This window comes from Catharus ustulatus, chromosome 4, assembly GCF_009819885.2.
Source record: "Catharus ustulatus isolate bCatUst1 chromosome 4, bCatUst1.pri.v2, whole genome shotgun sequence".
In the NCBI taxonomy this organism is placed as follows: domain Eukaryota; kingdom Metazoa; phylum Chordata; class Aves; order Passeriformes; family Turdidae; genus Catharus; species Catharus ustulatus.
Window position 1 is genome coordinate 20792395 of NC_046224.1, and position 23962 is coordinate 20816356.

General features: G+C 46.3%; 1 protein-coding gene across 1 annotated transcript; it reads left to right on the forward strand.

Moving 5' to 3' along the window:
- The first annotated feature begins 1079 nt into the window (after nt 1-1079).
- Nucleotides 1080-23962, forward strand: LOC116995761 (solute carrier family 23 member 1-like). The gene is made up of 12 exons (XM_033058706.1): nt 1080-1444; nt 5319-5468; nt 6646-6803; nt 9808-9967; nt 11242-11423; nt 14591-14711; nt 15023-15179; nt 15352-15605; nt 18630-18794; nt 19657-19765; nt 20827-20922; nt 22050-23962. Exons 1-12 carry the CDS (start codon nt 1391-1393, stop codon nt 22316-22318), a joined length of 1875 nt encoding a protein of 624 aa, XP_032914597.1. The 5' UTR covers nt 1080-1390; the 3' UTR covers nt 22319-23962.

The window sequence follows — 23962 nt, forward strand, 5'->3', positions numbered from 1 at the left end:
CACGCCCACACCCTGCCCCAAGACTATAACAGCAGAGACCAAAATCCCTTCACAGTAAGCAGCTCCATGAGCCAGTGGGTGTGCTTTTCCTCACTCACACACATGCTCTCAGGTGCACTACCTCCTCATTCAGACTCAGCCATAGGTTTCCTGCAACAGTCTCAGGCATCAGAATTTATAAAAATAAAGAATTTAATAGAGTAACATGGCAGCTTGAGCTGGAAGCCTTCAGAGAGGGACCACGAACAAAGAAATCTTCAGGCATTCACATGCTTAAGATTACACGCCTGCCCTTCATGTGCTCTTAATGCCATTTTTCAGTCCAATGGTGATTTTTGGTCTGGGTCTTCTAGTATCTTATTGGGTTCTGTCTTCATGCAGGCAAGCCATTGCCTTATTTTATTGAGTCGATGGTTGTAGCATCCCCATCTTCTGTTTTGCACTTCTTGTGCACCTGTTCGCTGGCAGAACACAGGGAACTAAAAAAGTGTTATACTCAGGATAAATATTGCAACTAATTTATCAGTGTATTATCAGTATTCTTCTCTTACTAAAGACAAAATACAGCACTGTTCCAGTTACTAAGAAAATTAACTGTATTTCAGCCAAAAGCATATCTCTGAAATCCACAACTTGTGGCCCAAGGCTTCAGGAAATCCAGCTAATCCTGCTAAGCAAATAAAGCTAAGCAAACAGGATTCTAAATCACCCAATGTTACAACTGTGAATCATTCTATTTAAAACTTATTTGAGATAAACAACTAATATATGTCAACACTTGGTCATTGGTTGCTGCTATAAATAAATTCACAGTGAAAGCTTTATTCTTTTCAAGCTGTAATAGGAATATCCTACAAGATGACAATGTTTGTATGTAAACCAAAATACACAGTCATTTACATATGAAGTAAGTGAAACAATCTAGTAATTGAATGCCCCAAAGATGACGACAAAGATCTTCAAACAGGCCCAACCCACACAAAAAATGCAAGTTGCTGTTGAAACAGTAACAAAGCAACAAGTTCCAAGGCTGCGTGGAATGCCTCTCTGATATCCTCTACCATCCTTACCTATGAAGGAAGTAGTTTCTGTCATCAGTTACTGATTCATTCCAGGGAAAGGCTGCTTTCCAGTTTGATTTGAATGCCGGTCCTCTAATCAACTGGAGAAAAGGAGGAACTTATATAAGCCAAAGAAAAGGAAATGCTTCTGCAATACAGCTCACATGAATAGCTAGGACTGAGTGCTGTTTGGCTCCTGAAATCCAGCTTCTGCATCTTCTCACTCTGTTTCTTTAGGGCTGTTTTGACTAGAAGGAGTGGAATTTTGGGAAGCTTTCCTCTTCTGACTGATTCCTTTTCGAGGCAGTTGGTGAAGGCAAGTGGAAGGCATGACCCCCTCTTCAGACAAAGATCTCAACGGGCTAGATAACCCCAGCTTTGTGGTGAGTCTGCTCTTTGAAGGGTAATTCTTGCATAAACAGGTGCAAACCCTGTGGAAGGAGGAGGAAGGGAAAGCTGGGGGCTTGGGCTGCTCCAATGATTCTGGTGTGTAGTTAACTTCTGTCTCAGCTCTTATTGACAAGAATCCAAAGAATTATTTCCTCACTACAGCCCCTGCTGCTGCAGACTCAGCATACTTTCTACTCTCTGGCACCCTTTTAACTTCTTTTCTCTCCACTGTTTCTAAAATGATAATGTAGACGAATGGCAGCACGAGTGTATCTGTACTGAAAAGCAGGTGAGCTTGTGGCTGTGTTCCTGGGTAAAGCATTGTATGTATTAGTCAGAAAAATTACAGTAGAAATTTAGCTTAGTAAAGACTTTGTATTTTGGACCTATTTCCCGTGAGGTGAATTGTAAGAAACGTGGGTGAAGAAGGGATTTGGGTGTCAGCTGAGGAGGGTGCCCTGTAGAAATACAGAAGTGTAGTAAAAGCTGTAAATGATGTGCCAGTCCAGGGGTGTGTGGCACACTGAGAATGCTGCTAGCTGTAACAGTCATGGGCAAGGTCATGGGACTTGACAGCCCCCTTCCTATCCCAAAGCAGGGGTCACCTCCATTAGAAACTAAAACTGCTTATTTTCTATCAGCAGATGTGAAGGAGTGGGGTCCTGCAAACATCCTGGTACAGACCACCTGTCTGTGCTACCTTGGTGGGAGCAATTAACCTCCTAGTGTACAAGTCCCACATTCCTTGGGTAGCTTTGTGTGAGCTTGCTATGTGCAGTGGAGGTGCTATGCCAGCTGTGGGCAGAGCCCCAGGGAAGTGCTCAGAGTCAATCAGTTCTCTTTCATTATTTCTAACAGGCTCTCAAATTTAACTTGTTCTGCCATAATTATAACAGACTTGTGAATTCTTTTGGCTGTGTCTGGAGCCTGAGGCACATGGAAGGTGTACTGGTCCCCTGAATTCATGGGGGCAGCTGGGCTGAGAACCCCCAACAGCTGTTTCCCTTCCCTGCTCCAGACTACTCCTGCCTTGTCCTCTGCCAGCATCTCAGCCTCACAGGCTGGCTGAGCTTGGAATGCAACCCTGGAGGTCACCTTCTCCAAACCCCTGCTCAAGCAGAGTTGCCCAGAGCCAGCTGCCTGGGACTGTGTCTAGATAGTTTTCAAATGTCTCTGAGGATGGAGACCTCTCTAGGCAACCTGTGCAGTGCTTGGTCACTCTCACAGCAAAAATGCTTTCAGATTTTAAGATGGTACCTCCTGCATTTCAGTTTGAGTCCAGTGCTTCTGCTCCTTTCTCATCCTGTTATCTCCACTCCATCCTTCTGATGAGCCCTGCTCACTCCCCTCCAGCTCCCGGGGAGCGTCAGGCACTCGTGATGATCATGCGGGGCTGCTACTGGCACAGGCTCTGCCTGGCTGGAATATGCCTCCTGGTTAATACAGGGAAAAGTGCAATGAAAAGAAAGGAGCTTACTGCTGTCTGCCTAGCTTAGCATTTGTCTACCCGTGGTGTTATTCAGGAGTAGTTGTCCCCAAATAACTCCATGCATGGGCAGTCTTAAGTACCTTGTGACGGCGGTGGAAAAGAAGGGACGGGGTCTTAATGATTTGCAAGGACCCATGAAGCTATTTATTGATCTACAAAGTAAAGTTTATATACTTTTTTTATTGTTACTAAAAATAGCGCACCAATAATATTTCTGTAACTAAGGTATGTTGCTTACTTGTAACTAGATAACATTGCTCAATCTAGGCCTCGTTTAAGCTAGCCAGATAGATACAATATTTCCCTTAAATCCCCATAGAAACTGCAAGCTAAGCACTCTGTACCAAGCACCTTCTTATCTTTTGCGTTCCTTCTCCAAAATCCCGCTTTCTTCTGCCAAGGCTTGGGCCTACTCACTCCTGCCAAGGCTTGTGGCCTACTATGGCTGACAGATCCACATGGGTAGTGACAAGCTGAGCAGTACCAGCAGTTCTGCTCTCTGCTTGTATTCTCACAACCTTGCTGTACATTTGTTAATCCATGGCTCAGGCTCTCTTGTTCCAAAATGAAAACATCTGCACAGGGAATTATTAAGGAACACCTTATGCTCTTAAAGTTCATGCCTGAGTCCAGTTTGAATTAACTGTGCTTCACCTATCTATTTTAAAGTATCTGTAATGCTCCCAGTTTGCCTAGGCTGTATAAGTACACTGTGTTTGTTAAAGAGGCTTCTCCAGCATAGATATCCTGTAGCAGAGTTTCGGGCTTTAAGTTAATTAAGGTAGTTAAGTACTGCAGTAGAAACAGCTTGAGTTGGGTGCTGCTGGATAGGGACCTCGAACAAAGAAATGCATGAGCAATTATAGCATTACAACCTGAGTTCCCCACCCCTCACACAAGAGTTCAGATCAATAACAGTATTAGGGTCTGGGCTCTTAGGGATTACAGGGCTGTTTTCAACAGCGTGACCTAAAGTGAGACTTTGGAGACTCAGCCAAGGGAACGTAAACCTGGAGGTTTCAGCAAATGAATTCAGTAATAATCTGGCACACCTGCAAAATTCACAACAAAATGCAACATCAATTTTATATCTGTTCCTGATCACAGCGCTGCCTGTTTGTCTCCATCAGTAGGCAGGCCAGGAGTGTTACTGCAGACACTGCTATTGTGTTGGGTATTTTGGTGCCTTCAGGTTCCTGCAGGACTTGGAGGATAAAAAACCAAGAAGTTCAATGCAAACAAACTGATTAAGTTTCTCCAGACAGCAGGGTTCTGAAAGAGCAGGGCATCTCAGCCCAGAAAAGCCCTCTGCTGCCAGGATGCTGAGGAACTGCTGGTTGGAGATGGGTTGATGAAACGAATGCTTTGGGATCTGAATTAGCTTTTGCATCTGGCTATAAGTGTTGTGGTTTCCCAGACAGCCTCTCTCTACCCTGTATGTGTGTGTATATGTGCGCGTGTGTGTGTGTGCGGTGGACTGGAAGGAGGCGCAGGCAACCAGGAGAATTTGCTCAACTTAATAGCTGTGGCAAATGAAGCAAAGCACTACTTTGCTTTCCTTGGCAGGATGCATCTTTTATAAATGAGCTCTGAAGGGCATACAGCTCCCTGGGAAGCTCTGGGGCTTCTGGCTGCCTGGGAGGAGACCTGAGCCTTCCTGGGCAGCAGTTTCAGCCAGCTCCTTTGGCATGGATCCTGGGATTTCCCATCCACTGGTGTCCCTGTGTTTTACCCAGCTCCTCTGCAGGAGCAGGGTGATTTCTAGTAGGACAAAAGGCATGTGTCTTTATCAAGGCAGAACACTGGTAAACATGAGCATAAGGAGATGGAAAGAAAAGACCAAGGAAATGAAATATAAAACGTGCTTCTACTCAGTAATTAGTGGCAGCTAGGTGTTTTGGCATATCTTATCAAAAATGCTGTTTGGGTGGAATTGCCAGGAGGTACAAAGACCAAAGGACAGTGCAGCTTTCACTGATAAGCTCACTGCATACTCTTCCTTGCTTCTGGTTGCAGTTTCTTCATGCTTAACTAGATTTTAATGATATTAACGCATCTGGTCTGGGTGTCCCTTTGAGATCGAGACTGAGAAACCTTCTAATGTTTCTTCAGGCCTAGACAACCAGCGCATACAAAAATTTTCCATAAATGTTTGTGCCTCTGTTTTAATTTCCCCTCCTTGGTATTTTTAAAATTTTATTTGGTGGTGGGTTTTTTTTGGGTTTTTTTTTGTTTGTTTTTTTTTTAAATATTGTGGCATTGTTGAAAGCTACACAGGAGGTTTTCCTGCCAGATGTGGAATGTGTTGCAAGAGAGGCAGCTGCTGGGCATCTGCAGGGCCAGGCTGTGGCTAACAAAGTGTCTCTCCTGTTGTCCAGGGTGAACATGGGAGCCACTTGCATTCCTCACCAGCTCCTGCTGCCTGGGGCCTAGAGGAAGATGGGGGCACTGGCCACAGTGGGACCAAGGTTGGCTACATTGTCACAGATGTGCCTCCCTGGTATCTGTGCATCCTGATGGGCATTCAGGTGAGATGGGATGCAGATGGAGGGAGTAGTTGAAAGTTACAGGGCTGAGTGAAACCTGAATTTGGGAGTGCTTTACTTTTCAGTTTTTGGATGCAGCTCTGAGGCTGGATTTTAGTGAGCTCAAGTCGTTTGGTCCACATCCTGGAGCACTGACTATTATCATCCTGCCCACAGCTACATTGCACCCTTTGAAGTGCAAATGGTCAGGCAGAGTCCTGGGGCTGGGGTCAAATAGTTAATAAGGACATATTGGGTACCTTGGCTGAAGGTAGCCGGATGTGTAAGGGCTTCTGAACTTCTGCCTTCCCACGGCAACAAAAGCTCAGCAGGCACATTCTGTTTTGGCTGGTGTCTGTGCCCACTGTGTTAAATGACCCAGTGCCACCAATGCCCTGCTGGGGAGGGAGCCTGGGGGAAAAGAGACTCAGAGGCATTAAAATAATGACAGACTGTGCTTGGAGGTTGGTGGAATTTTGTACTTTGTTTCCTTAAATGGAAATTTAGAGTGTATCAACCCAACACATCTGTATCAATTTTAATAAAACACGCCTCTAACAAATTAAGTGTGTTTCTGTAAGTGCCACCAGTTCCGCCATGGCAGTCCTGCACTCCAAATGAGAGTGAACAACAAAGGTTAATAATTAAAACAAAAAGAGGTTGTAAAAATTATTTTCAGATTTAGTCATTAACTACAGGTCATTGTAGAAATATGTCTGTGACTCTTCTCACAAATACAGTGCCCAATTCTTCCATTCTTTGGCACTCACTTTTTATGGTTATCCATAATTGCACTGTGTGAGAAAAGCTTCTGATGTCAAAAAATGTGTAGCTCCAATATGCCACAACTTTGTGGTTCAAATAAGATGGACTGAAATATTTGGATTCACTTCACCTGATTTTGCTCTTTCCCTGTACCCTGGGAGGTCCCCAGGTTCCTAGAAAAAAAAGGTCTTTGGACATGTAAAGGAAGAGATATTTCAGTGGTGCATCGCAATTCTTGTAGGTGCTTTGGAACAGCCCCTAACAGAGGATTAAAGCAGTCAAAAAAGAGAGAAAAAAAGAAAAGGGTAATGCTAGTATCGCCCAAGCACAAATTTGTGAGTTCTCTCAACAACATGGTAATAACATAGAGCCAGTTGTGTGTCCTCTTCACCCAGTCTTTCTCTGTGGTTCCTAGCACTTCTTGACAGCCATGGGAGGTCTTGTAGCCATCCCGCTGATCCTCTCCGAAGGGCTTTGCCTCCAGCATGACCTACTGACCCAGAGCCACCTGATCAGCACCATCTTCTTTGTCTCAGGAATTTGTACCCTACTGCAAGTCCTCTTTGGAGTCAGGTATGCAGGAACTGGGAATGTGAGCAATTACTGTGTGCTAGGCCACCACCCTGTTGTAGAGTTTACCAGTTTATTACCCTTGGGCAATCAGGGTCCGTGCCAAAGCACCCTGAAACTGCTGAGAGCTTTGCAGGGCTACCTTGCTGTTCTGAATTTTGCATCTCCTGATACTTCACATACCTCTTGTTAGGTATATAAGGAATCTGTCCTCAAAATAATAGAGCATTGCAACATGCAGTAAAAAATACCTGCTTGCTCCTTACTCCAGGGATCCTCCAGCTGAGGCAGGAGCCTTCTGCCTTGCACCCAGGCTCCAAAGAGAGCACTCATTCTGCAGAAAACTCTAGGGGACGGGGTATTTAGGAGAAATTGAAATCCATCTGCCACCACTTAGGGACTTAGAGAAGAGTTCAGCAGTGCATCCTATTATGTGATGCCACTTTCCATGCTCAGGGATTTGTGGCATAAAAGGTAAATCCTTTGCTGATGAGCAAACAGAGGTGAGATGAGCATGGAGCTGCCATTCAGTACCCAGAAAAAGAGCTATTTAATGAGAGATATGCAAATGCTCCCCCTTTCCAGAAAGACCCAGTATCTTTGCTGACCTTGAAAAATTTCTTCTATTCCCTTTGTCATGACTCTGGGCTGTCTCTCTCTTTCCACAGGCTGTTTTTTCCTCCAGTATGGTGGGAATCCATGTTTCTTTCTTCAAAGACATGCTTTGGCTTCTGAATCTGAGGGACTCTGGTTAAAACTTCTACCATCAAATCATTGGTCAACTGCCAGCTCCACAAGATGTTCTTCCTCCTCCTGCTTCATTCACTACTGAAACTGTTCTGTCTCTCTTAGCCTGAAGAAGTGTCTGTAGACAAACTTCCTGAAGGGTGCTACTCTTCTCCTACATTGTTACAGGATTAGTGGAGGAAGGAGGAGCACCTTGAATGCAAAAACCAGAGAAGAACAGCTGGTTCTTCAGCTAAATTCAGGCTGGAGTGCGTGACCATTCCTGCTGGTGCTATTCAGGCATTCTGAGTTTTTGCAGGCACTCTCCAAATGCCTTGGTGAATTCCTGAGAGATATAATGTCCCCTGCTCTCTGTTAGCTGGTGATGAAAGAGTAGCAGAGAGCCTCTCTCTCCTATGGCTGAATAGCTAATTGAGGTACAACAGATCAAATTAAGTGGTAAGGAGCTGTTCCCATGGGATAAACTTGAGTGGCTTTTGCCGTGCTGAGGGTACAATTGCCTTGTTGCTAACCCCAGCTATAAGACATGAGAACATTCATGAAGCAATAGCCAAGGGAAGAGCTGACCCACTGCAACCTGCAGCTCAGTCATGTTACACAGCATGAAAAAGTAGCAGTAGGTCCCAGACAGTCCCTGGAGACACTATCAGAGACTCCTGAGGGGAGACACAGGTCATTTGCTGTTATGGTGAGCCCTGCTTAATAAATTCTTGGATATCATATACTGATTATCAAAACATAATATTGCCTTCCCTATTTCTGCAGCTTTCCCTCTTGCAAATCCCACAGGAAAGAGTTCAGTGTGCCCCATTAGCATCACCTTGGCACCCCATTTTCCTCTGAGCCCACCCATGCCAACACGGGCTGTGAAGTATCTTAAGGACCAACATAGCAGGAACTATAAATCCATTGTTAGATTCTAAGTCATGGCCCTGGGCCTTCTCTGTTTCTTTTTGTTTGTTTTTTGTGCCTTGCCCAGGAAAATTGTTTCAAAGCTTTGACAATGCTTCAATTGTACATGACCATGATAAATATTTGGTTTAGGTGACATGGTCTGTTACAGGTTTGCCATCTCTTATTTCAAGAAAGTTAAAAATGTTTCAGGGAAAGCTGTGCCCTGCAAAAGCAGTCAGCTGAATTGCTTTTCTGAACAGGAATCCCATGGCTTCTCTGGACAGGTTCCATGAGAACTACTGGCACAAGGAGAGGTTGCTCTGGGGATTCCTCCTAGGGGTGCTTCCTAAAGGGAGGAAACAGAGGCACCTACCTTGGAGCTTTCCTTTGGCTGTTTCAGGGATGATGTGCCCACCCTCAGGCAGCTTAGGATTTTTCAAGCACACTAGAGGCATGGTTAAAAAAACTTGCTGTACAATGGGGGCTTGTGTGGGGCTTTGAGAAGCCAGTCAGGCCTCTTAGGTTTCTGTCTTCATTTCTTCATGCACGGAAAAAGGCTGGTGTAGTCAAAGGAGCATGGCTTTACTGTATAAATCTCTGCATGAAGCCAGTGCTGAACTCCTCTGGAGATGCAAGCTTCTTGCTAGCCAGAGAGATTCCCAGAGGGAGAGATACTCCAAGCCAGGAGACGTGGTGTGGGGGGAGAGCCAAGGTCTCACCCAGTCAGTGCCCATAGACCCATCCATGCAGGTTTCCTTTCTGGTTTCAGTGGCAATGCCAAAGAGGAATTGGCATTAAAACCCAGTGTACTAAAAGCCAAGTCACACTTTCTATCACACTCAGACTGAGGATTGCTGTGGCATAGAGAGTAGATAGTGCCTGTCCTTATGTGCATGAGCACGTTATGAAGAAAACCAAAGTAGCTAAAGGGGGCAGAGGAAGGAACTGGATATTGGCAAGATTGATGCTGAGCTTTTCTTCAGTGTCTCCCCTCCTTTCTTCCTTGGTCTTCTTCCCTCCACCAGATTTTTCCTACTCTGTGCAGCTCTGTAGTCTCATCAGCCATTAGAAGCACTACTACTTCCTTAATGTGGGGTAGCAGGGCTGGACTGTAGCACCGACGTGCCCCTCCATTGCTGGTATTTGAACCTCGGCTCTCACCCCATGTCATTGCTCTTGCATGCAATGGGCAGCAATTCCTTCCTGTGGTCAGTGATGGTGACCTGCCACAACAATCCAAAAGATACTGTCAGAGGCCATGGGCAGACTGGTTTTTAAATTTATGTTGCTTTCCTTTCTCTCGCCCTTATGGAGCAGACTTTCTAGCATTCTCATTTGTCATTTTTTCCTTCTGCTTTCCTTCCAGGCTGCCTATTATTCAAGGAGGGACTTTCACATTCCTGACCCCCACCTTGGCAATGCTGTCTCTTCCCCGTTGGAAGTGCCCTGCCTGGACACAGAATGCCACCCTGGTGAATGCCTCTTCACCAGAATTCATCCAAGTCTGGCAGACACGGATGCGAGAGGTATATTACATTTTCAGTGGCACCTGCCCTGTATCAGGGCTCTTTGCTTTCAGTAAAGTGCCTGGCCATGTCATGGCCATCACAGCTTCCTAATCATCTCTTCTCTAATGAAAAAAGCAATGGCTTCACTGCTGCTGAACAGGGGACATACAGACCTCCTTATGTGATTTATGGTCCCTGCAAAGTATCCACTGGTCCAGCCAAATCCCTTCTCCATAAAGCATGATTAGCCTAGAAGAAAGGAAGGGAAAATATTGCCAAGGAAAGAACCTTTTCTAAGCACAGGAGCCCTAGTAAAAAATGCAAGGCAAAACTTACTGTGAATATTAAGGAGAAGGGCATTCTTAGGTAATCAGAAGGGAGGAGGAAAGGTCCGGGGTCTCACTGCCTTATGTCTACATAGATTATCAGAGCAAGTGACTAAATTAGCCTCTGTTGATCCATTTGTTGGTGTGCTTTCCAAACCACTTATGAAGTGTTGAAAGCTCACTAGGGATTTGCTGTGCAGCACAGGCTGCTCTCTGCTGATACACATAAATCTACCACAAGGGCACTGCTGACATCTTTCACCCTGGGTCATTCACCCAGCCCCTGTATTTCTCTTCCCTTTGGAGCTGAGGGAAGGAAGGTGCTCAGCACCACTGAGGTCCCAGCCTGGGCTTGTCACCCAGTCTCAGAAGGTAGAGAGCAGCCTCACCCCTGCTTGAAGCTGACACTGAGGTGAGCAGCATTTCAGCATGTAATTGCTAGCTCCTTAGCAATGATTGTCAAGCACAGGGAAGTTCAGGTGATAAATGTGTACCCAGAGTGAAATTGGTACTTAGGAAAAAAACGATGCTGTGGTGAGTCACTTGCCCCATCAGTGTGCTGAAGAGATCCAAGCCCTTCCCAGATCAGTAGAGACCATGGCCCTGCTCCTGTTTTTGGGGCAAGAGCTTTTCCCCTATCTTTGAGGAGCAGGCAGGAGAATGCAGGGCAGGTGATGCATGCTTGGGTGGCCCAAGAGGACAGGGAGGAGGTGATCTCTGGAACACAATTAGCCCAGGTGAGGACTAAATCCATCAGCCAAGGGGGGAGTTGCTGTGCTGCTACTTTGGTGGTCCTTCCCACAGGTAATTTTCAGCCAGATTTTACTGCTGCCAGCAGGAGGCCTCTATGCCAGTCTGCCACTGGAGACTGAGCCTGGCTCTCACGCTGCATTTGTACTGACATGAAGAAAAGGCTCAACAGCTGGAGCCCCTTCCAACCTCTGTTTTCATCATCCACTTTTCCAGGTGCAAGGAACTATCATTGTAGCTTCTTGCTTTCAAATCTTCGTTGGATTTTCGGGCCTGATTGGATTTCTGATGAGGTTCATCGGCCCCCTGACAATTGCCCCCATCATCACCTTGGTGACACTACCTCTGTTTGACTCGGCTGGGGACATGGCTGGGCAGCACTGGGGCATAGCATTCATGTAAGTCTCATATCTCTGTGGGAAAGCTGAGAGTAGACAAATCATCTGCCTCTAGTATGAAATCAATTGTCAGTCTGTAGCAGAGTTCCCCTGAGTTCAAAGTTTATTTGTTGAGCACCAACATGTGACAGGTTTGTGCAAGGCAGCCATGTGACACGGCCATTCTCCTCCAACCCCCAGGAAGCTAAAGCCCTCAGCAACAAAGCAAAACCCAAAAATGAGTTTTAAAAAACCTGACTTTTGTAAAAATCCAAAGTTCATAGGTCAGTAGAGATACAAGCCTTTCCCATGTGTGTGCAGTCTCTGTTACAGCTGTCTGCATTAAATTTAAAAGACATTCCTAAAACGTCAAAGTTGAGCACTCAGTCAGGTATTCTATGTTGAAATAGCTGGTGGTTTATGTATTGCCTTCATATGAGTAGGAGGAATTGTTCTCTGCAGAGAGGGCCTGAGGAGGTCTGGGAAGGTCTATTTGCACATGTAGCTTTGCAGCAGTGAGTGCTCTTTCAGGGATATTTGTGTGCCTGCCCTTGTGCATGAGTGTAGACTCTAGCAAAATGTCCTGGGTATTTCAGAAATGGATTGAAAAAGGAGAAATGCCACTGCATGATTGCCTTACAGGCTTGGCACCTTCATCTCCCTAATGTAGACTTCAGCATGGGATAGAATGCAACAGGAGTAGGTTGTTAACTTCTCTATGGGCTCCCATTATTTGCTTTCAGAGCTGATTTTGGAGACTTTGGACATAGGCTTGACTGTAGCCCTTGAAATACAGCACGCTGTTGTGAGGACATGCTCCAGTACACTTCTCTCCTGGTCTCTTCTCCTCCCTGCACCTGCCCTCCCAGAACCCAAAAGCCACCTCTCTTCTCCTTCTCCAATGCCTCACCTAGCAGGTCTCTTCCACCAGCACCCCACACAATTCCAAACCCTGCTTAAAACCCAGCTGATTTTTCACCACTGTTTCTCCCATCATACTCCTGGCTTCTTGTCCTGTTCTCCAGCTCTGTGATTTGTCCTAACCCCTTAGCTTAGCAAAGTGAATTTTCCTCTTCAAACTGTATGTCCTTGCCTAGACTACCTCCTTTCCCAAATCACCTTTCTGTCCCATTCATTTCTGTCCCATCTTCTATCCATGGTAATTCAAATCCTTTCTTTCTTGTCTCAGATACCTTAGCCCCAGCCTGTCCATTGTGCTCTGAGTCATCCCAAATGTGTCCTCTTTTGCTGCCTTCTCCATACTCCACGGGTGTTGTTAGTGAAAAAGGGAAAGCAGGGATGGAGAAAGAGGAAGACATGAGCCATGTGGTCTCAGGCCTGCTGCTCAGCCCCACCACATCCCAGAGCTCTTGGGATGGAAGATCTGTTGCCTCAAGAAACTTCCCTAGTGTGTGGTGACATATTCTCTGGTGATGATGCACACACAGTTAATCACTGGGCAAGGCCTGGACATACTCAGAAGGCTCAGAATCTTTATGGTCTGTAAATGCAAAAGTCTGAGATTTTTCTGCTGACCTGGAACTTGGAGTCATTGTTGCAGACTGAGCAGATTTTTGTGAGAGACAACAACATCCTTTGCCTCAAAGAACAAGTTCTACTAAATCTTAAATTTCTTCTCCAGGTCATATGGAGATCTTGTTACTGCTTAAGGAAAAATGACCTTTTCAATGCAGCCTATATGCTATGTCTATTTCCTGAACATCACTCTTTGAAATAGGTTTGATATATATATTTTTTTAAAAAAATTTGCCCTGAGGAAGACTTTTTCCATGAAAATTTTCATCCTGAATGGGCAAAGTTAAAGTAGAACTGTAAGCAACTGAAAATAGAGTTTGTTAATAGAATGTGTCAGGCAACCTGAATAATAAGCAGTGACACCTCCCTGAGACAGATGAGGATTCTGTGGTGAGTCATAAGGCTGAGCACCTTTGTTCATGCAAATGCACAAAATGTGCACTCAAACATTCTGTCTGGGCTCTATAGCATTAGAAACCATGAGTGGAAATGAGTTCCTCCTCAGACTTTCTCCCTCCAGTCATCCAGTGCTTTGAATTGTGTCTGTTGTGGTGTGTCTTTGCAGAAGAGTGAGGATAGCGTTTTCTTTGTGCTGTTGGAATTCTGCCTGTCCCTGACTATTGCACCTACAGTTTGTCACTTTTTCACATGGGGAAAACTATCAGTTTTCCAGTGAAATCAGTGCACTTCAGCTGGTGCAATTGATTTCTCACCAAATTCTATCCGAATTAATTCACTCAAAGTAAAAAATTTAGATTTGTTGTAAAATAATGAGGAGCCACTCAGAGGCTTGGCTAACACAGGAAATGTCCATGGTCTTCTACCAGCTCAGCAATCAAAGTGGGAGGTCCCTACTGTCTTTCCACATGTAGTAGCCTCCAGCTTCATCTCATTGGCCTCTCTGGGCAAAGGTACATGGGGAGAGGCCGTGTGTGCTGCTGTTCACAGATGTGTCCTACAAAAGGGGTGGGAGAGAAGCTGAACCTGCAGTCACTTCCACCAGCATGAGCCCTGAGTGCTGCCAGGGACACATGGGAACACCCCTGCCACGGAGGGCCCCTCCATTGAGCAGTCCTCACAGACAGAGAGCCATGCCCTTCCTTCTCGGCTGGCTGGGAAGGTTCTGTGGGTACCACGTGCAGCCCCACAGTCCCACCATGGTTTTTCCTTTCAAAACAGGCATGTGCACAGCCAAACCAAATCCTCTTCTTTTACTCTGTGTTTACTCTTCCCCTGGAAGAGCAGCATAGGTAAACCTGAAATCAGGAAACAATAAATCCTGTATTTCTAGTATATCTGAGTTACACAGGCAGAACCTGAATCTTGCATGTCTGTCAGGTCTTATTTAGGAGGCATTTTTAACCTTTCTGCAAGTGTATCATACTTACAGATGCAGTATCTGTGGTGTCAGTCTTGAAACAATAAGGATAAGAGAGTTATTTGCAAATATGTGGAGCTATCAGTAGATTGTGATAGAAAGCTTCTTTCACCCTGGCTTGGTGGAATGGGGAGCCACCCTCTGCTGCTGAGAGCCTGTTTTTATGGCTCCTCTGGAGTCCTGGGTTTTTGGGTAGCAGGTCTTCACTTAATGTGGGGACATGTGGGCAGCTGGGCACCCACTTTGTTTATGGTCTCATTTTCCCTCCTTCTAGGACTATTTTTTTCATAGTTCTGTTCTCTCAGTACTTGAAAGATGTTGTTGTACCGCTGCCATCTTACCAGAGAGACAAAAAGTGCCACTTCTCTCCAATCTACCTCTTCCAGATATTCCCGGTACGTTGGGGTTCCTGCATACCAGGGAGCTGTGACAGGGATTGGCATCACCTGCCCCGGGCTGCCCGGGCTCTTTCCACTCGTGTCCCAGCAGAGCCTGTGTGGCAACGGGCAGAGGGGGAAAAGCTGCCCATGGCCCTGATCATAGGGAGGGAAGGAGAGAAGGAGGGAGGGCCACCAGGAGCTCCTGCTGCCTCTTTGCCCCCATTCCGTGCGGGGGAAAGGGTCGGGCGGGGACGCTGTGCCCTCTCCAGCCGTGCTGGAGACGCAGCCATCCCCTAAGCAGCCGCACTGGTGCTTGTGCCGGGCAGGTGCTGCTGGGGCTGTCCCTGAGCTGGCTGCTGTGCTACGTGCTGACAGCGGCCGGGGCTCTGCCCGCGTCCCCCGCTGCCTACGGACACCTGGCCCGGACGGACACCCGCGGCGCCGTGCTGTCACAGGCTCCCTGGGTCCGGCTGCCTTACCCAGGTACCGCCTCCCCTTCCCCATCCCTGCTCCTGCTCGCGCCTCCACTTGCGACTGCCCGGAGGAGATGCAATGTCAAAAATCAGGGGAAAACCCGCAGGCATTCCTGCTGCTCTTCCTCCCCCGGGGCAGATTTCAGGGCAAAACCCAGCTAAACCCAGCTCTTGACTTGCAGGGCAGTGGGGAACGCCGACGGTGAGCCTGGCTGGGATCTTTGGCATGCTGGCCGGGGTGATCTCGTCCATGCTGGAGTCCGTGGGAGATTACTACGCCTGTGCCCGGCTGTGCGGGGCGCCTCCGCCGCCGCAGCACGCCATCAACCGCGGCATCGGCGTGGAGGGCATCGGCTGCCTCCTGGCCGGAGCCTGGGGCACGGGCAGCGGCACCACGTCCTACAGCGAGAACGTCGGGGCCCTGGGCATCACCAAGGTGAGCCTCGCTGCTGCCGGGGGGCCCTGGGCATCACCAAGGTGAGCCTCGCTGCTGCCGGGGGGCCGCGCTGCCGCCCGGAGCGCTCCGGGTGCGTGTGCGGGAGAGCGCTGCGCACGGCTGCAGCTGGGCAGGGATCCCAGCCCGCCTCCGGAAGGCACGCTGGAAAACTGTGCCTGGGCACACTGGTCACCTGCTCAGCAGCCCTACGAATGGCTTAACGTTGGACCGCTTAACAGAGGTGGGCGATGCTTCCCTTGCTCTGCTTCTGGCCCGCATAGAGAATTAGTGCACTGACTCCCAGCGGCGCCTGACCTAGGTAAGGCTGAAGAGACAATACTCACCTGTACAAGCAAAGAGAGGGAGAGGAGAGAAGGGGTGAATACTTACTTAGGGCTTCAAATTCCCCAAGGATGGCAATCTTGTGAAAGGTAGACTATTTCTTCAGGGTTATAAAATGTGATAGCGAAGGTTTGTGGCTTTATGTCTATCTATAAAGTTTTGTGAGTCCCTTGAGTATATTAATTGCACTTATCAGGGAAAGAAATTTCCAGAGATAAGCTTGACAATGAGATCATGGATTTTCACTAAGCTTTGCAGCCAGAGGTTAGGCAGACAGATGTCTAGCTGCTAACTGGACAACATTTTCAAATCATTGCCAAATAAGCAATATCATGCCAGAAGAGCTGTGAGTCAGTAAATAAATGCAGTTTCCTTACAGCTTCCACTCTATAGTATTGTTTATTTCACTGGATTTTATAAACCTCACTCACTCTAACCATCTGTCACACATCGCAGTGTTAGTGTTTGACTGAGGTGGCTGCCTCGAGCACCAAGGGCTGTCTGGATGTCTGCATGGAGTCCAGTTCAGCCTGTCACCACGTGTGCACTGTCACTAGGAAGTCTGTGCAAACTAAAAATCAATTATTTCCTGATGTGTAGTTTACTGCATGCATTGTATGTATGGGATGCTGCCCAAATTCATAATTTCCAGATTATAAAACATATTCTCACAATGTATTCTAAGTCCTTCAGGAGGACTGATTCAGGAGAGATATTTCCCTTAGATCACACCTCTGCTCACTCTGTCCACACTTGAAAGAGCTGAAAACCTAGAGTGTCATCTCAGTCAATTGAAATCAGTGTAAACACTGGCTGGGACAGATGGGGATGCTGAGAGCACAAGGTAGATTTAATGTCTTTTTTTTATGTGGGAATCATGTTTTTCCATAACAAAGGGAAACACAAGGGCCTTGTTTCCTCTACTTAAACAAGGATGTCTAGCACCACCTGAGAAGTCTTTGGAGATCTCAGATACATACAGGGGCTGATGAATTAGGCAAGGAGAAGCTGCTAGAAGCTGGCAAGATGCAACATCTTACATGGCACCAGGCACCAATATTTAAACTGTTTGATCAGGCCCAGTATGCTAGTACTGAGAACTAAAATTTTAAGAGAACTGAATTTTAAGGAGAGATGAAGGCCTCAGAGTCACCACATATTGTGGGAAACCTTGCAGTTTCTTCAGCCTTAAAGGGAACTGATTTTATTGCTTTTCTGACATAATGTAAACAAACTCTAAACTAGTGGTTTTAGCAAAATATGGTCACAGTGCTGTCTCTGGATTAGGTCTTTTGCCTTTAAGGCCAACTTCATATACATGGTAATTCAACATTTTAGCAAATTTGGACTCTGAATCTTTGTTTTAATCCTGGAACAAATAGATTTGCTAGATTTTATTAAGTAACATTTAGATGATAATAGTGTCCCAAGGTTTTAAGCCAAAGGGTATAAAAATCAATCAAGCACCTGCAGGCAATGCATGATTTTGAAACTCCACACCAAATCTTTTTAATTTATGTTTCATAATCCAGAAAGACTTAAAATATTTTAAAGTGACGTGTTTAAGAAATACTTAAAAAGAGACATATTAGTTACTGAGAATATTTTTGTTGAAAGCACTCACAAAAAGGCTGTCCTGTAAGTAGACATTCTTCAGATATTCAAAGGGAGAGATTAAAATATTTAATTGAATTATAAAATGTTTGCAGAGGATTACAGAGTTTCCCTGACACAAATATTGTAAGTTTAGCATGATTCTTTAGGCAGTCCAAGTTTTGGTGTGGGCAAGGCATATCTTGACTTGGAAGTTTAACAAATATTGCTGCTTTCCTTTATACTTTTCATATAAATGTCTCTTTCAACCCTTTGTTTGGCAGATAGTCTTTTTCTTTCCTATTTATATGCTCTAGCAGACTTGAATGAAGGGCATGGTGTGGTGCTTCATCCCATCTTTGTTGTAGTGCTCAACCATGAAAAGGCCACCATGACTCTTTCTAGGGGAAAAAATGAGAAAAAATGATTTTATTGAAGATAGGGTCAGACCAAGAGACTTGCTCGCTTCTTATTTCTTGACCATAGAAAGGATGTATCAGATCTGAGAGCTCAGGATGGAGCAGCCAGCCGGCTCTGGTCTCTGAAATCTTGGTCTCCAGGGAATGGAGGGATCATTGTGGGACACCTCATTGAATGACACCTCACTTCTGGATGACAATCCAAACCTCAGTGGAAGGATTGTCCAGTGAATTGACTGGGGGGTTGCAATGCCAGGCTTGTATGTATGCCAAGATATTTCTAGGCTAAAGCAAGAACAAGAAGAACAAGTGGGGATTTAATTGCTTTTAATTTAATTTTTAAAATTTCAGCTTAATAGCAAACTGTTGAAGTTCTGTCAATAGTAGGAGAGAGGATAACACTGAGTAAATAGGTATGGTGCTCTCAGAGTGCCTTGAATGATAAATATTTATGGTGCACAAATACTGATGCTTCCCATTCAGTGTAAGCATCCCACCTCTGTACCTGTGTCAGATACCAGCAGCTGTATCCAAAGCTGTTCCTGAACATGCCCTGGAGTGCTAAGGCCAGAACTGCAATACCTGCCTGGCAGGATGGTGCTGCAGCCTGACCCCCCTGGCCTTTCTCTGCTGGTCAGTGTGTGACTGCCAACTCTTCCTCTTGCCCCAGGTGGGGAGTCGAATGGTGATCATCGCTGGTGCCTGTATCATGCTCCTGAGCGGCATCTTCGGGAAAGTTGGGGCAATGCTTGCCAGCATTCCCATCCCTGTGATTGGAGGCATGTTCCTTGTGATGTTCGGAGTTATCGCGGCAGTGGGGATTTCCAATTTACAGGTAACAGCTGTGTGAGCACTGTGTCATCCCTAGTGAAGGGGACTTCATGTCATTGAAACAGAGAATCACAGAATAAGCTGAGTTGCAAGGGACCGATCAGGACAATCGAGTCCAGCTGCTGGTCCTGAGCAGAACACCAAGAGTCACACCCTGTGCCTGAGAACATTGTTCAAATACTTCTTGAGCTCTGTCAGACTGGTGCTGTGACCACTGCTCAGGGGAGTCTGTTCCAGAGATCAGCCACCCTCTGGGTGAAAAGCTTTTTCCTGATATCCAACCTAAACCTCCCCTGACTCAGCTTCATGCCATTTGCCATCACAGGTCATGAGAGTTAAGAGATCAGTACTTGCCCCTGCTCTTCCCCTCATGAGGAAGCTGCAGACTGCAATGAGGTCTGCCCTCAGTCTCTTCCTCTCCAGGATGAACAGGCCAAGTGACCTCAGCTGCTCCTCATACAGCTTCCCTTCTAGACCCTTCACCACCCTTGTGGCCATCCTTGGGACACTCACTAATAGCTTTACATCTTATATTGTGGTGCCCACAGCTGCACACAGGACCCACAGTTTCAAGTCAGATTCTTACCAGACCGTGTCAGCTATAACCACACTGCAGCAAATGTAAACATTTATGTTGGCAATTCCTCAGGTGAAGATAAGGGGCTGTACCCAGAGGGGCTAAATCACAGTGGGCTCCCTGGTGAGGGCAGGGCTGCCTGACACTGGAGACTGCAGGATCACAAATGTCCCAGCAGCACCAGGACTGGGTCCATTGTTGATTACAGTGTTTGCAACCCACCATGTCTCATGAACACAACAGTAATCTACAGTTTTATGCATTCATTGCATGAAATTTCTGTATGCAGTACACAGATATGAACTCCTCAAGGAACATCTTTATCTTTGGATTTTCTCTATTTGCTGGCCTCACAATTCCCCACTGGGCAAGCAAGAATAGTACGCTGCTGGAAACAGGTAAGAAGTGACATCAGAAGCATTTTCTGTAGCATAAAACTGAAGGAAAGGCTGACCAGAGAAATCTTTTAAAATAGTTTTTCCTGATAAAATGCTGAAACCTGTGCTTTGACTGTTGCCTGTTTCGTTCTGTGAAGGCTGTTTTTGCCTTTTCCTCTGATGCACAGCTCTGGTGCAGAAATCTTAGCTTGTAGCTAGTGAATGCACCTCAGCAGATTCTTCTTGGGCTAAGGATTGCAGAGCACTTCCCTGGGACACATTCCTGGGGCAACGCAAGAGGATACTCCAGGGCTGAATCTTGGTCAAGGTTCTTAATAAATGAGGCTTTCTTATGCACTCATACACACTAAAATGCTGTGCTTTCAAAATGCAAGAGCATACTCCTCTACTAAATTCTGTCAAGTTCACTTCATTGAAATTTCAGTTCTTTAACAGCTGGCCCTTGCTGTGTCTTGTGTGAATAATGTCTTCATCACAAAGGCCAGAATGTCCTCTCTTAAAGTGTATGTGGTGTGCTGGGTGGGCTGATTAAAGAGCTGGGCCTGCAGACCACATGCTCCATAGATGCTCTATCAGATGCTCAGTGCCACTGGGCTTTGCTCATGGCCACCAGCCCTCAAGGGGAAACATCACACCTGATGAACTTGTGGTGAAATCCCATGCTAAATGTACTCATGTATCTTTGGGAACTGAAGCTCGTGCTCCCGTAGGCTACTGTTAGATGTCATGTTGTGGATGTGCTGAATGTGTCTGGAACAGAAGGTACCTTTTTCTCTCACAGTGCTGGGATCTGCACTGTTAATAGGCTCTTACTGTATTCATGAGCCATCTCCTTCCTACTGTGGGTCTGTGTATAATCACGTACAACTAGACTGTAGGTCGGAAACTGGCTGTGAGATCATTCTCCCTTCCACGGCCAAATCTGACACTCCACTTTGGATTTGTAAGTCTCATCCAAGCAAGCATGCAGCTTGCAGCCTCTTGGCACCAGAAATGTTGCTGGTAAAACAGGTAAAAAGCATCTTCCTGCATCATGATCTAAAGCTTTATTTTTCTGCTAGGAATCATCCAGCTTGACCAAGTGATCCTGGTGCTTCTCACTACTGGCATGTTTGTGGGTGGACTTCTGGGCTTTATCCTGGATAACACCATTCCAGGTAGGATTTGCTGAAATGAGCTTCTAGTTTGTGGCTGCCCTAGGGTTTTTCCCTGGTACTTTTTGTCTTCATGACTTCCTGTTCTATGGATAGGAGTTGTGCTAGCAACCATGAAACACCTGTGACTGCACTCCTCCCAGAGAGGGGTGAGGAACAGGAGACATCACTGAAATGGTCTCTGGCTAGAAAACAGCAGCTTATCAAAAATTAAATAATTTTTTAGGAACAACCCAGGCTGAGGAAAAGGTTTATTTGGCAAATATGTCTTTCAGGGAAAACGCCAGTCTAAAACCATGTTGCTAGCTAAAAGGAGAGAGGAAAGCAGCTATAAGAAGTGGAAGGAGCCAAGGTGTGCCAGTATGGGTGCTGCTAAAACTTAGGCTGAACTAAAGCCACAGCAGTGGAAAGCAGTAGAAAAGGCTGGTGACCAAAGACAGGCCACCTGCAGCTGGCCCTCACAGGCAGTAAAGAGTCTTGAATTTTCATCTAGCATGGGGATGGAGGGCATAAGCATAGGAGAGGCAACCCTCTTTTCTGCTGCAGGAAAAGAGAGGAAGGAAGAACACTGTTAATCAGATTCTGTTACTGTCTGAGACTTCTTGGAAAGCCAGTCTCCCTTTGGCTCATTAATTTTCAATCGTCAGCTCCTCTGGGCAGAATTTACAGGTGTGCTCACTCTATTTCCCAAGAGGACTTTGCTCCCACAGCAGTTACAGGTACTTAGGAATTCCTTTGGCTAGGGAAAATACCTGTGACTGACAAGTAACTGCTAGCTAAATCTGCTCTGAAGTGTCTGGGCTTCAGCCTTGCTTTCCCAGCACTGCATGACCCTCCCCTTTGAACTGTTCTTGGATCTCCTGTGGCAGGTGAAAACTTCTTTTCTATACATGATTCCATGGAAAGCAGTGGAGAAGCTTCTTATCTGGAAGCTGTTGCAGGAAAAGGGGTCTGGAAGCTCGTTAGTGAATATTTGTAGAGCTCTTTGGAGCTGGAAGGCTTTAAGAAGAAGGGATTTGTATTTTGTGCTGGGTCTGCTGGGATTTGAGCAGTGGTGTGAGGCACACAGAGCAGCCCTATGCTCAAACACCTGCTGTTTCAAACACAACAATCTCACTTTGCTGTTGCAGGAACACAGGAGGAGCGGGGGCTCCTGGCGTGGAAGCGATGCCATGAGGGAGGGTTGGAGAAGTCTCAGCTCCTTTCCAAGGTCTATGATCTTCCCTTTGGCATAGGAACCAAATACTGCAATGTGTCTTGGTTTCACTATCTCCCTGCTTGCCCCAAAAGACGGCCTTGTGACAAGAGAATGGATGAACTGAAGGCTGCTGGGCAGACAAACAGTGTTAAAGCAAGCTTAGAAAGAAACTCTGAGATTGGTGCTGATACAAGGATATAAGCACCTGGCCTGCAAGTGAACTCATCTCAGAATCAGAGGTCTGAAAGTGTGTCTGCAGGCCCCATCATCTGAGCATGAGCTGGCAGCCGTTATAGAGAGTGCAGCACGAGAAGGATAATACCTTCCTCTTCCCAGCTCTGCTGACTGCACCACTGATGGCCTCGAGGAAGTAATTTTTTCCTTCTCTCTTCCTGCCTGCTTCCTTCCTTCTAGGAAGAACCTAATCCCTCTTCAAGGAACTCCAAAGCCCAAGAAATGTTCTGTTTCCCTCCTTGCACTGACCCTTGGGCACCCAAAGGGGCAGCTCTTCTGAAGCAGGAGGGCTTCCTGTCCCCTGATCTGGCAGCTGAAGGAGCTAATGCAGAAGGCATCCCTGATGTGGGCCCTGTACCATTCTCAGGCATCCTTTGGGTTGAGGTTAATCCCCAGTACCTTAAAGCAACATTCACCTCTCACCTTGTGCTTTATACCTCATCCTGGCCAAGGGGAAGGAGCAGGTGCCTCTAGATCATAATTCGTCTCATTCCATATTCCCATAATTTAGCAGCCAAATGAATGTTGTAAGAGAAGCATCTAATGGGTTGGATTGTCTTCTGAACCTGTCTCTTCTGCCTCAAACCACAAAGGGACTCGAGAGACCTTAGTTAGGTTCTTGATGTAACAGGAAAAACAGGTTCACTGAAATGTATCCCACCTTTAGAGTCCTGGGAGGAGTCTCAGGCAAACCAGTTTCCTATAGGGCACCCAGCCCTATAAAGATGAAGGAATCCTCATCAAATATAATGGGCAAAACACTTCTGCTCACAATCTTGTGCACTCCTATGTTACTGCTGTGTCCTGTGTACCCTTGCTGTACCTGTTTGGTCTGGTGTGGTGACTGTGTGGTGGCAAGCACTTCTCTGGAAAACAGGTGTGCAGGTTATTGCTCCTATTCCTGTTAGCTTCAACCACATGGCCACATGCAATGTGATCACACATGGTCCTGGTTGCTGGTGGTTTGTAATAACATTGTTGCTGTAGCATAAGCTTGCGTTTCCTTCATTGATATTAATATTTGCTTTTTTGTGAGTATAATAAATAATAAAATGTACAGTGTAATGGTATTTCTCAGGGTGGTTGCTGTAGCAAGTGGCAGGTGCAAGAATCACTTGCAGGCCTGCACTCCTGTGAACTATGATGATGCAAGAGGAGGGACCAAGGTAACGTGTTCCTCATCTTCTCCTTAACGTCATTACAATGCCTCTACCTCAAAGCAATGCCAGCATTCATAAATGAAGCACACTGGAAAGGCCAGGGAATGGCAAGGCTGCACACTGGAGAACTCTGAAGAGCTCTTAAACCCAAACAGGACCCCTGCAGCCCCACTTTCAAACACAGCAGCGTGGCAAACATTCATCTGGGAGTGCTACCACAGCCTCAACTGCAGGGACAGAAAGGGCTCTGTGGTGTTTATTCTTCCCTTGTACTTCAGTACGCAGCTCCACGTGTTTTTACCTGAATGCATCATGCTTTTATACACCAAGGCAATGCTGGGCCACAGTCCAGGCCTCTTGGACTCAGTCTCTAAAGGCTGGGTGCTGAAGTTGGATAGCTAGGCACACCAGCTTTAGTTCAGGTTTTATTTTAAAACTTCCATCCTTTCTG

Bases quoted from the DNA above. Each gene is read 5' to 3' on its own strand.
- LOC116995761 (XM_033058706.1), top strand. From the start codon at position 1,391: ATGACCCCCTCTTCAGACAAAGATCTCAACGGGCTAGATAACCCCAGC. The intron at 1,445-5,318 runs GTGAGTCTGCTC...CCTGTTGTCCAG, and splicing joins TAGATAACCCCAGCTTTGTG to GGTGAACATGGGAGCCACTT. The intron at 6,804-9,807 runs GTATGCAGGAAC...CTTTCCTTCCAG, and splicing joins CAAGTCCTCTTTGGAGTCAG to GCTGCCTATTATTCAAGGAG.